Source organism: Gorilla gorilla, chromosome 15 (genome assembly GCF_029281585.2).
Source record: "Gorilla gorilla gorilla isolate KB3781 chromosome 15, NHGRI_mGorGor1-v2.1_pri, whole genome shotgun sequence".
Taxonomy (NCBI): Eukaryota; Metazoa; Chordata; class Mammalia; order Primates; family Hominidae; genus Gorilla; species Gorilla gorilla.
The window spans coordinates 122,396,059-122,408,316 of NC_073239.2; the positions used below are offsets into that span (position 1 = coordinate 122,396,059).

The following is a 12,258-nucleotide window of genomic DNA, read 5'->3' on the forward strand; positions in this document are numbered from 1 at the left end:
CAGGCTGCAGGGCCCTCGGAAGGGTGCTGAGCCGGGGTAACGTGTCCCAGCTGCATTTTGGGGACACTAAGTTGCAGGGGGACTGGATTGGGAGGCAGGGCAGGAGGGCTGTGAGCATGGGTTCCCAGCCTGGGGTGGGTGGGGGTGGGGAAAGGGCCCTGGACTCTGTGACTGACTGTTAGGGGCCTGACTGGGCTTCTGTGGAGGTGGCTAGGTGGAGGAGGCTTTGGGGCAAGCGGAGGTGATCACTCCTGGGCTCCAGGTGAGGGCAGGAGCTGGACCTGTGCGGTGGCCTGGACCACCAGACACACTACATGCTGGCTGTGCTGCCCACCTGGCCTCTACCCCTCCCCTTCCCGCTGCTGAGAAGCCACCTGACTGCACTGCCGGCCACCTGCTGCCCTGACACAGGATCCCTGGCCCGAGTTGAATCCTCTGCACCTGCCTGTCTCCCCTTCTTACTGTAAGACTCAGTGAAGTTCCCTCCTCCTTCAGGAAGCCTTCCAAGATTACACAGCCAGGTGCCCCCCTTCTCTCCCAAGTCCTCTGAATGTCATTTGGTGCATCCTAGGGATCCTCTGCATTTCTCAGGAGCCCTAGGGTAGGTGGATGGAGAGCAGATCCTCCAGGGGCTAGGGCAGGTGTCCTTAAGGGTGTGGGGAGTTTTGGGCAGGGCACTGTCCTTAAGGGTGTGGGGAGTTTTGGGTCATGACCTACCCCCTCTGAGGCCCCTGATGATGATGTGGGGAATGGGATCCTATGGGCCCAGCTCCATGCCAGGCAGGCATCCCCAGGTGTAAACAGGGCAGAGCGGAGCTGACAGGTAAGCAGTTGCCATGGGGGTGACGAGCTGGGCAGTCCTCTGTTGCTGAGTGGCTTTAAAGAACCACTCGTTGTTCTGTGACTTGGGGGTTGGCTGGGCTCATCCTGCCAGCTCTCCTGCTCTCATTTGAGTGTCTCCTGCGGCTGCAGTCAGAGCGTGGTGGTCCAGGATGCTGGTGATGCTGTGGTGGTTGCCGTCTCTGCTCCATGAGGTCTCCCTACAGAGCACCTCCCCCATGGTGGCAGCAGAGACAAAACCCTGGCCTCCTTCAGGCTGAGGCCCAGAGCCAGTCTCCTGGTGGGTAAGGTGGCCACAGGGCCAGCTGGCAGCAGGGTATTGGCACTGAGAGGCACAGGCCTCTCCAACAGAGGTGGTGCCGGGACAGGGGCAGTGCCTGGAGACCGCTTAGGTTGTCACAACTGGGATTTGTGTACTAGTTTTCTGTAGCTGCCATAAAAATTGCCACAAATTCAGTAGGTTTGGTTTCTTTTTCTTTTTCTTTTTTTTTTTTTTTTGGTGGTTGGGGCGGAGGTGGGGGCAGGCTTGCTATGTTGCCCAGGCTGGTCTTGAACTATTGGACTCAAGTGATCCCCCGACTTTGGCCTCCTGGGTAGCTGGGACTGCAGGTGCATCCCACCACACCCGGCCTTTTTTTTTGTAAGTTTTTGTAAGTTTTTGTAGAGAAACAGTCTTGGTATGTAGCTCAGGCTGGTTTTGAACTCCTTGACCCAAGCAATCCTCTTGCCTTGGCCTCCTGAGTAGCTGGGGTTACAGGAGTGTTCCACTGGTGCCTGGCTTTGAGTGTTTTAATACAACACAAATGTATTAGCTAAGTTTTGTAGAAGTTCAAAATGGGTATCTTTGGGCTCAGAATGAGGGGTTGGCAGAGTTCTGTTCCTTCTGGAGGCGCCAGGGGAGACCCTGTTTCCCTTTTTCTAGCCTCAAGAAGCCACCTGCATTCCTTGGCTGGTAGTTGTGGCCTCCTTCGGAACGGCCGAGCCCCCCCTCTCTGCCCTGCCCTTCTCTGCCCACCTCTCCATTGCCTCCCTCCTGCACCCTGAAACACCCTTGTGGCTACGCCGGGCCCACCCGGAAGATCCAGGGTCACCTGCCTGCTTTCGGGTGAACTGGTTAGCGCCCTTCCTAACCTGCCACTTAACCCAGCCACTTAACCCAGTTAACCCAGCCTGCTCCAAGGTTCTGGGGATTTGTACACAAGTAACTGTGAGAGGGGCATTCTGCCTTCCACAGGGGCTGCCGGCACCTGGTGGGTAGAGGCGGGGGTGCTGTGCTGCTCAGGATCCCGCAGTGCATGGGCAGCCCCAAACCACGAGGGCCCGGCAGGAAACCCGGGGGCAGAGGAGGGTGCGTGCGGCGGGAGCGCATGTGAAGCCCACCTTGCAAGGGGAGGGGCGCGCTCTTCGCGGGACGGCAGAGGGAGGGTCTCTGAGGCGCGTGGAATCAAGGGGACAGAAGAAGCAGTCTCGGGAGTGGGAAGGATCCTGGGAGGGGAGTGGGAAGGATCCTGGGAGGGGAGTGGGAAGGATCCTGGGAGGGGAGTGGGAAGGATCCTGGGAGGGGAGTGGGGATCCCCCGAAGTCTCGCAGCAGCAGTGTGGTGCTTAGGCCGTCGCCCGGGCCGCCACTGCGCCTCCCCACCCGCAGGCCTCCGCAGCGCCACGGGCGGCCGCGCGGGGTAGCGTTTGGGGGCTCCCGGGGACGCGGTCTCCGGCGCGCAGGTCCGCCCAGGGTTGGCCGCGTGATCCCCCGGGCTTCCCACGCCCGATTCGAATTGTGACTCCGGCTGGCTCCGGACCGAGCCGAGGACGCTCCGGCACCACAGCAGGAGCCGCGCGGAACGGGGCGCGGGGCGCCTGGGAGATGTAGTTCGCGGCCTTCCCCGGCGCACCAGACAATGCCCGACGCGGCCCCGCTGGAGAAACGCCTTCCTTGGCTTTGCAGAAACACCGCTTGCTATTAATACAGCAAAGAATACAGCTTTAAAAACGCGCCCAGTGTCCTCCCTGGAATAACAGCTGTTAACATTACCTGAAGGTTATCCCAGATATTTCTAAATGTATATGGGGAGATAAAAGGAAGTAATGGAAATACAGAAATACGTGTCGAGTTGCTACTTATACACTTTTAAATATTTAAAGAAAAAAATTGCTAAAAGCAAATGAATGCTTCTTCACCTCAAGTTTAAAAGTCTCCTTACGATGGCCGGGCGCCGTGGCTCAGGCCTGTAATCCTGGCACTTTGGGAAGCCAAGGCGGGCAGATCACTTGAGCTCAGGAGTTGGAGAACAGCTTGGGCAGCATAGCGAAACTCCATCCATACTGAAGATACAAAAATTAGCCGGGCGTGGTGGTGCGCTCCTGTAGTCCCAGCTACTTGGGAGGCTGAGGTGGGAGGATCACTTGAGCTCAGGAAGTCGAGGCTGCAGTGAGCCGAGATAGGCCCACTGCACTTGAGCCTGGGTGACAGAGTGAGACCCTGTCTCCAAAAAAAAAAAAAAAGAGTCTTCTACGATTATTTTTAGAAATTACAAAAACAAGAGATGAGTGTGTTTGGTTTCCAGCAGCAAAGCACGGTTTGGCTGAGGCGGCACAGGCTGACTTCTGCCTGTGAATGGTGAGGAACTGGCACTGACATTTCCGTATCCCCTGGCAGGGCATTTCTTACCAGAAGATCAAGGCTCACCGCCAGTATTTGACCCACTGAAAATCTTTGTTTTGATTTACATCTTTACTGGCTGGACTTAAGATCAGTTTTTGTTGTTGTTGTTGTTAGACAGGGTCTTGCTCTGCCACCCACGCCGGAGTGCAGAGGTGCTATCTCGGCTCACTGCGAACTATGCCTCTCAGGCCTAAGCTATCCTCCTGCCTCAGCCTCTCAAGTAGCAGGGACTACAGGCATGCACCACCACGCCCTGCTAATTTTTATATTTTTCAGTAGAGATGGGTTTTCACTATGTTGCCCAGGCTGGTCTCAAACTCCTGGGTTCAAGTGACCTGCCCAAAGTGCTGGAATTTCAGAGCCAGAGCCCTGGTTTTATACACTTTATTATGTTCCCCTCCCTGCTAGATTGCAAACCCTCTGAGGGCAAAGGCGCTGTTTCCTTACCCTCCAAGGCCTAGAGTGGCCTGTAGCTTGAAGTAGGTGTTTAACAAATAATAAATGAGTAAATTATTGTGTTAATCACTTTGTCTTGCTCTGAAATTATCTCAAGCCTTTCATCTCCGAGTAACTTGATATTCTGCTCTTTGCTGTTTTTGACTTAATCCAGCCACGGTGCGATTTTGGTGCTTCCGGTTTGCTTGGCTCTTAACTCTTCCTCCCATCCTGCTGTTTTGTCGTCAAGCATTTGAATTCCTGATTGTTGAATTCATGCTGCTATGAAGCTCTGAAAGCAGTCCTGTGGAGTCCTCTTCTGTTTCTTTGGTTGCGTTTTCTTATTTATTTATTTATTTTTTATTTTTGTTTCTTTGAGACGGAGTCTCACTGTGCCGCCCCCAGGCTGGAGTGCAGTGGTGTGGTCTCGGCTCCTGGGTTCATGCAATTCTCCTGCCTCAGCCTCCTGAGTAGCTGGGACTACAGGCACGCGCTACCACACCCAGCTAATTTTTTTGTATTTTTAGTAGAGATGAGGTTTCACTATGTTGACCAGGCTGGTCTCAAACTCCTGACCTCAGGTGATCCTCCTGCCTTGGCTTCCCAAAGTGTTGGGATTACGGGCGTGAGCCACCACGCTCAGCCCAGTTGTGTTTTCTTCCATACTGGGTTTCTCACCGGCCCCTCACACCCTCGCTGACTTGTTTTTCTGTTGAATGACATGGATGTGGTCACGTGCCACCTCTCAGCAATGTTCCCACCTCAGCCTCCGGGGATATGCCACTACTTCTGTAGTGCTTTCTGACGTGAAAGCTCTTTCCTGAATGTCTATTCGCTCTGCTACTAAGTGGATGGAGTGGATGGATTTTTTTTTTTTTTTTTTTTTTGGAGACAGAGTCTTGCTCTGTCGCCCAGGCTGGAGTGCAGTGGCACGATCTCGGCTCACTGCAAGCTCCGCTTCCTGGGTTCACGCCATTCTTCTGCCTCAGCCTCCGGAGTAGCTGGGACTACAGGCGCCCGCCACCACGCCCAGCTAATTTTTTCTATTTTTAGTAGAGACGGGGTTTCACCGTGTTAGCCAGGATGGTCTCGATCTCCTGCTCGTGATCCTCCCGCCTCAGCCTCCCAAAGTGCTGGGATTACAGGCGTGAGCCACCGCACCCGGCTGGATTCTTCTTAATTCTTTGTTTTTATTGTTTGACTCACCTGAGGTCTTTGGACTTTGCCTCTGAGCTGGCTTAAGGGTAATCCACCTTTTTCAGTGGTCTGGAGTGGGGAGGCAGAGTAGGGGTCGGCTGGAGGAGCGGGGCTCTGTGCTCTCTTTTGAGAGTTTACTAAACGTCACTCTGCATGGTGAGGGGTGTGTCCTCTCCGCTGGGGAGGCCTGGCTTGAATTTCAGATTGCCTCCCTGGGACACCAGACCCTGTGCTGTGCTCCCTCAGAAGGACAGCCTTGACTGTCTCCACTCCAGCAGTCAGTTCTCTCCACTCCCACTGGGAGAAGGAGCAAAGGCTGGTGTCTTCAGGAGGCTCCTCTCCAGGCTGGGGCCAGGGAAGAGTGTGCATGTCACTGTCAGGATGTGTCCCAGTGGCGTGGCTGGATTTCAGGGTGAAGCTCGTCCATTTCTGGGATGGCAGCGGAAGCAGGCACTACACACGCAGCTTCGAGGGGCTCTCCCCATGCTTCCTAGCTGCCTGGCACTTTCTGGTGTTTCTGGCTAACTTTCTGGCCATGCCAGGAGTTGGTGGAAGGAGATCTCAGGCCGCAGCTTTGCTTTCCTGCTGAGGAGACAGAGGTAGGCTGGGGCTGTAGGACAGGGGAGGCCAGCAGCCCCACCTTCCTTCTGGAGAGACGCTGCCTGTCTGTCATTGCCCCTCTCCTGCACCTGGCCGCTGGCTGGCTGCTCTTCCCTCCCAATCACCAGCAAGCCAGCTCCTGTTCCCTGCAGCCCAGCCCACAGGATGTGTCCTGGGACCCATAGCCCTCTCTCCCCAGAGACAGCACCGCCCTGCAGCTCGGGTTCCTGGCCCTGTGCTAACCCTGGTGGGGCTTTCCTTTCTGGTCTGCTCTGCAGCCATGACATTGTGGCCACCGCTCTCCTTGGGACCCCCACCTGGCTTTCCTCCCAGCACACGCTGTTTCCTACCCACCTGGATGGTGTCCTGTGTGCTGGATTCCCCATGCTGTGTCCCCAGCATCCTGACCATGTCTGTCCCACCTGCCTAGATCTTGCACCGTGGCCACGGGGCTCCCTCCTGATAGCCCTGAACGCTCCGCTCCATGTCCTACAGGGAGGGATGTCCCAAGTAGATGTCAGCTCCCTCCAGCATCTGAGCAGGCAGGGCAGAGACCCACGGTGCTGCTCACATCAGCAGCCTGGAACCCCGAGACAGCTCCTTTTGCTCACCTCCCCCAACACTGATGTTGCACCTGTCTCCAAGCCACTCTGGGACCATCTGTTTCTCTCCATCTGGGAAGCCCCCTTCCCACCTCATGCTCTTCCTGGCTGGGGCGTCTGGGTCACTGGACTCTCCTCTCCTTAGACCTGTGCACAAACACACACGGGAAGGCATCCTGACAGGTGGTGGGAAGAGAAGGCAGCTGCCTCACTGCGGAAAGAGCACAGCCGCTCCTGGACTCCAGCCCTGTTGGGGCTGGCGGGGTCAGCAGGCGCTGGGTTCCAGCCTCAGGTGGGGTCTTTGGAGGTGGCCTCTGGGCACAGGCACCTCCTCTGTGGCCTTCTCACCAGGTCACGGTTCAGGGAGGCTTTGCCGGCTACAGAGCCTGCCCACACTAAGGCGCGCACGGCCACCTGTCCAGAGATGCCACGCGGGCTGGGCGGCGAAGGCCAAGGACACGCGCTGCCTGGTGTCGGGGGCAAAGGTTAGGCCTGGAAGGGAGGTGTGGGGTGGGGACCCCGAGGCCAGGGCTGGGCCGCTGAGCTTCAGGGCCCTTGAGGGGCTCAGGGAGGAATGCCGGAGGACCCCAGCATCAGGAGGAACCCCTGGAGAGCTACGGCAGGACTCACCTGTGGGGCACAGGGAGGGATCACCAGGGAAACGACCCTTGTAGAGGATCTCCCCTCTACCCCCAGGGCACTAGGGGAGGATCTACCAGGGGGTTCTGGTGGAAGGGCCCACCCGGGAAGCGGCGCGCGGGGAGGACTCGGGGGCGCCGAGAGGAACTGCCCGGGAAGGGGAGCGCGGGCCGCGGGCGGTGCGGGGTCGGTAACGGCCCGTGCGGTGGGCGGCGGCGCCCGAGGCCCCTCCCCGCCGCCCGCGGCCGCTCCTCCTCTTCCTCTCCCGCCCGCGCCGCGGCCCTCCCGTCCCTGCGCGGCCTCGGCGGCCTCGGCGGCGGCGGCGGCGGCGGCGGCAGCAGCGCGGCCCCTTTAAACGCCTGCGGCGCCCCCCGCCCCCGCCATCGCGCCTCCATTTTCCCGGCCGCCCGCGCCGAGCGCCGCGCCCGCCCCGGGCCCCTCCGCCGCCGCCGGCCCGGACATGGCCGCCAACATGTACAGGGTCGGAGGTAAGGCCGCACCGCCTTTATGCCCGGCCCCGACCCGCCCGCAGCCCCCACCCGCCGCCGCTGCCGCCTCCCCCGCCCCTCTGCCCCACAGGCCCCGCGCCCCCCGCCCGCCCTCGCGGCCCCCGGCTCCTTCCCGAACCGCCCCCCGCCGTGCTCACCCCAACCCAAAATGGCCCCGCGGGTCGGCCCCATCGGGGGCGGGCGGGGCTCGGCGGCCCGGGGGTGGGGGGCGGCCCACCTGTTGGGGCCGAGGGGGCGGCCGCGGGGGTGGCGGGGGGGGCGCGGGAGGCTGGGGACATCCGGGGGTCCGGGGCCGGGAGCCCCCGGCGGGAGCACGTGGCCTTGGGAGGCGCCGGCTGCCGGTCTGGGAGCAGGAGTTTTGGGGCTGTGGGGTCTCCCCCGGCCCGCGGCCCTGTGCTGGGACTCCGGTGCATCCCCTCTGGGGATGGGGAGCCCCGGTGAGGGGCCACGTTCCTCCCTAGAGCCCTCCTGCAGCCTGGCCCCGGGGCTTCCCCCAGCAGGGATCCCTCAGGGGGTCTTCAGCAGGGAGCGAGCATCCCGAGCACGCCTCTAAGTCCCCCCAAACTTTTCCCTGCCTCCCGCTCACCTCAGCCCATTCGGGAGGCGCTTTGCAAGGGTTGGGGAGAGGCCGGAGGGCCTCCTGGGCAGGGGCCGGGGGCTTCCTCCGTGGGCCCAGCCTCCTGTTGCTCGGGCCCCGCGGGCCTGCAGCTTTGAGCCTTGCCCTCCTTCGTGTGCCTGGGACTCCGTGGGGTCTTTCACAGGAAGGTGGGGGGTCGTGCGCATTCCATCATTCCATCAGCGCCTCCCTCCCCAGGACTCTGAGACCCCTCCCTGCCTGTGACCCTCTCGGGTAGGTGCTCATTACCTCTCCCACCTGCAGCCTGCGCTGCTGGAGGGAGCTGGGGTCACTCCCGCTCTGGCCTGATCCCCATGCCCCTGACCCCGAGTGCCCAGAACACTCTGTGTCTCTCGAGCGTGGCTTCTGCTGCCTTGGACGCCGTGTGGTCTCGCCGGCCAGTCCTGTGACCTTGGGGACGGTGGGAGCCCCCTACATCCCGTCTGTGAGATGGGCAGTCCGCATCAGCAGCTCTGGGCCTCCCCTGTCCTCTCAGAGGGGCGGTGGGCCTGTACCCCATCCAGCGGCAGTCACCTCCTACAGCCTCATACAGCTTTGCCAGGTCCTTGTGTGGACCCAGGTGGGCTGAGCCCACCCCACGCTCAGGGAGCAGCCTGGGTGCGGGGTCCCTCGAGGGAGGGGCCTGTTCCTTCCTGTTCTTTCTCCCCACCTGGAGACCCCTCTTCCAGCCTGACATGAGGGCCCAGTTTCTCACCCTGGCAGAGAGGATGCCTGCTGCCTGGGCTCCAGCCGGGCCCACTGCGCATGGTTTTGGAATTGGTCCCAAGAAGAGCTCTCCCTGCCCCCACCCATGTTGGGGGTGGGGAGTGGTGGCAGCTTTGGGCTCTAGGGCTGGGGACACCCCGACCCCAACTCATGCCTTCCTAGTGGCTGCATTGCTCGGCCTTCAGGCCTGCCTGCCTGTGATCTTGGCGCCAGCCTGGCTGCCCCCCCTCCAACCTTCCCATGCCTCGGTTTCCCCATGGTGTGGGTGAGGACCTCGTCTCTCAGCCGTCCTTTTGTACCCTGTGGCAGCTGTGCTGTGGCTGATGAAAGCCAGGACCCTGCCTTGTCCCATCCCGGAGGTGCAGCTCCCCTGGGCCCCGCACAGGCTTGGGAGGAGCCCTTCGTGGGGCTGTGCCGCCTTCCCCGAACCCTCTGTCCCCCTGTGCCCGCAGGCCCGTCCCAGGGCCTCACTGACCCACCCACTCCAGTGCTGTGAGGGTGGGTGGCCTGGACTCCTAGGCTGTGGTGGAGGGGCCCACCATGCCTGGCAGAGATGCTGCTGGTCTCTTTTCCTGTGATGAGGAGCATGGGAGGTTGGGTGCTGTCTGCTGGCAGCACAGCCACGCGTGGGATCCAGACTGCTTCTGCGTGTGCAGTCCGTGGTCACTGTGGCCGGGTGTGCTCAGGGCTGTCAGGCCCCCCACGTGCCCGCCCCGAGGACGTCCTCTCCCTGCAGGTGAGACTGTAGGCCTCCCCCTCTCTACTCTGACGGTCCCTATAGGAGAAGCGGCATTTATCCCTGGCTTCTGGACCGGAACCCTGGGTTCCGGCAGGACGCCGGCAGAGCCCTGTGGTCGCAGTGGGCTGGGCGTTGCAGGTTGGCTTCCTGTCTTGGTGCTCGCTCGGGGAGGTGGGCGTCTGGATTCTTGAGCCCCCAGACAAGAAAGAAGAAGGTGTGCAGTGTCTCCTTAGCAGCCTTCGTCCGTCTGTTGCCGGCTGCCTGGCACGGGCTCCGTCTGGGTGGCCAGTCCTGGCCTGTGGGAGATGCCGGCAGGGACCCAGCCTGGGAAGGGGCTTGCTCCTGTGCTCCCCCACCCCAGGGACCTTGTGTGTAGAGGCACCAAATTTAGTTAAGAAAAGTACAGGACACCCAGGCAAATTTGAGTTTCAGATAAACAGAAATTTATTAGTGTAAGTATGTCCCAAATATGGCATGGGACATACTTGTCCCAGAAGATTCTTATCTGACATTCACAGCTACCTGGGCATCCCGTATTTTAGCTGGCAGGCTGCTCCGAGGCCCTGCCAGGTCGGGCTAGGCAGGGTGAAGGTGTGGTGGCAGTATTTTTGTGCCAGCTGAGCTGGGTGAAGTGGTGAGCAGGGAGGGAACAGGGCCTGTTTCTTCCCCATGGAGTGCCCTGGCCACGGACAGAGGCCTTCTGTCTGTGCCTGTGAGGGCAGCGGATGGCCTAGGCAAGGGTGGCGGGGTCAGGGTTCCCTGACCTCTGCTTCTCAAGGGTTGTCCATCCCGAGGGCTGGGGAAGGCTTGAAACCTGCTGTGGGATGAGCGGGCCCCAGGGCGATGGCGGGATGTTTCTTCTCTGGGTTGAACATGAAGATGTTAGATAGCATCCAAAACAGGACAGCAGGAATCGGTGCCTGCCAGCCGCCTGCAGCTTGCTCATGTGGGGCTTCTGCTTTTCAGTGGACAGGCCATTACCATTTTGCCTTGGGTGTTTCTGTTTTTCATTGCAAGAGGTTAACACGCCATCTTTTGGAATTTTTTTGTTTAATTTTTTTTTTTTTTTTGAGATGGAGTCTTGCTCTGTGGCCCAGGCTGGAGTGCAGAGGCACGATTTCGGCTCACTGCAACCTCCGCCTCCCCGGCTCAAGCGATTTCCTGCCTCAGCCTCCCAAGTAGCTGGGACTAGCCAGGCGCCACCACGCCTGGTTAAGTTTTACATTTTTAGTAGAGACGGGGTATCTCCATGTTGGTCAGGCTGGTCTGGAACTCCTGACCTCAAGTGATCCACCCGCCTCGGCCTCCCAAAGTGCTGGGATTACAGGCGTGAGCTCATGCCCGGCCTTTTTGTTTTAATTTTAATAAAAGTTGAGGCTGGGTGACAGAGTGAGACTCCGTATCAAAAAAAAAAAAATTTAATGTAGTTTGAAAGGATGCCAGAAAGCCCCTGCCCCTGCAGGGCCTCGGGCTCTGCCCCGGTCTCTGGCGCAGCCTGGGCGGAAGCACCCTGTCCGTGCTGCTGGTCCGTACTGGGCTTGGCATGTGCCATCATCTGCGCTCTGTCGCGCTGTTAGAAATGTTGCTTTTGTATTTTTGTTCTAGTGTTTTTTTGAAGTTTAAACTTTATTGCTCTACATACTTGCCAGTGGGGAAAAAAGTAAACTTAAAAAAAATTTCAGATTTGTAGAGGGCTGCAGCCAGCGCCCTACCCTGGAGTGCTGAGTGCACCGTGTCCCTAGGCACTTGCTGCTCCATGGGCCGACTTTTGGGGTCCCACCCATCTTTTTCCAAGAAGGCAGGGAAGAGCCCTGGAGACACGGCCGTCCTGTGAGCACCAGGAGCGGGAGTTGTAGACGTGGCGGGGGCCCAGGTGTGATGTCCTGGAGGGGATGGCATGGGGCTGTCCCACTTGGCCTGTGAGGATCGGCCTCAGCACTGCGCCATTGGCAGCCCTGGCTCACTCTCCAGGCAGGATGGGCTACTGAGCTTCTCCTGCCTCAGCCACTGAGCACTCCTGGCTTGCTCCAGGGTGGGCTTGCTGCCTAGTTTTGGCCTTCCATATCGTTTTTGTTTTTTTGAGACAGTGTCTCGCTGTGTCCCCCAGGCTGGAGTGCAGTAGCGCAATCTGGGCTCACTGCAAGTCCGCCTCCCGGGTTCACACCATTCTCCTGCCTCAGCCTCCCAAGTAGCTGGGACTACAGGCGCCTGCCACCATGCCTGGCTAATGTTTTGTATTTTTTTTTTTTTAGTAGAGACGGGGTTTCACTATGTTAGCCAGTATGGTCTCGATCTCCTGACCTTGTAATCCACCCACCTCAGCCTCTCAAAGTGTTGGGATTACAGGCGTGAGCCACTGCGTCTGGCTTTTTTTTTTTTTTTTTTTTTTTGGAGACAGTCTCACTCTGTCACCCAGGCTGGAGTGCAGTGGCACAATCGCGGCTCACTGCAACCTCCGCCTCCTGGGTTCTAGTGATTTGCCTGCCTCAGCCCCCTGAGTAGCTGGGATTACAGGTGTGCACCACCACACCTGGCTAGTTTTTGTGTTTTTAGTAGAGACAGGGTTTCACCATCTAGGCCAGGCTGGTCTCGAACTCCTGACCTCAAGTGATCCACCCGTCTCGGCCTCCCAAAGTGCTGGGATTACAGGCGTGAGCCACTGTGCCTGGCCCCATATTGTTCTGAGTGGAGAAA

The 12,258-nt window shown here is 59.3% G+C and overlaps 1 protein-coding gene and 1 long non-coding RNA gene across 6 annotated transcripts in view; one reads left to right on the forward strand and one right to left on the reverse strand.

Annotated features, from left to right (window-relative positions):
* Nucleotides 1–2,777: 2,777 nt before the first annotated feature.
* LOC101134544 (uncharacterized) lies at nt 2,778–7,170 on the reverse strand. Its single transcript, XR_002002597.2, has 3 exons — nt 6,345–7,170; nt 6,088–6,222; nt 2,778–5,715 (listed from the first exon to the last, which is right to left on the reverse strand). It is a non-coding gene; the product is annotated as an uncharacterized lncRNA (long non-coding RNA).
* Nucleotides 7,171–7,320: 150 nt separating this feature from the next.
* MTA1 (metastasis associated 1) overlaps nt 7,321–12,258 on the forward strand; it is a 50,871-nt gene continuing 45,933 nt past the window's right edge. For all 5 annotated transcript variants that reach the window (XM_004055801.4, XM_019009466.4, XM_019009468.4 and 2 more), the window contains exon 1: nt 7,321–7,462. In XM_004055801.4, the coding sequence (XP_004055849.1) occupies nt 7,435–7,462 (28 nt within the window). In that variant the 5' untranslated portion in view covers nt 7,321–7,434. The remainder of the gene's footprint in view (nt 7,463–12,258) is intronic.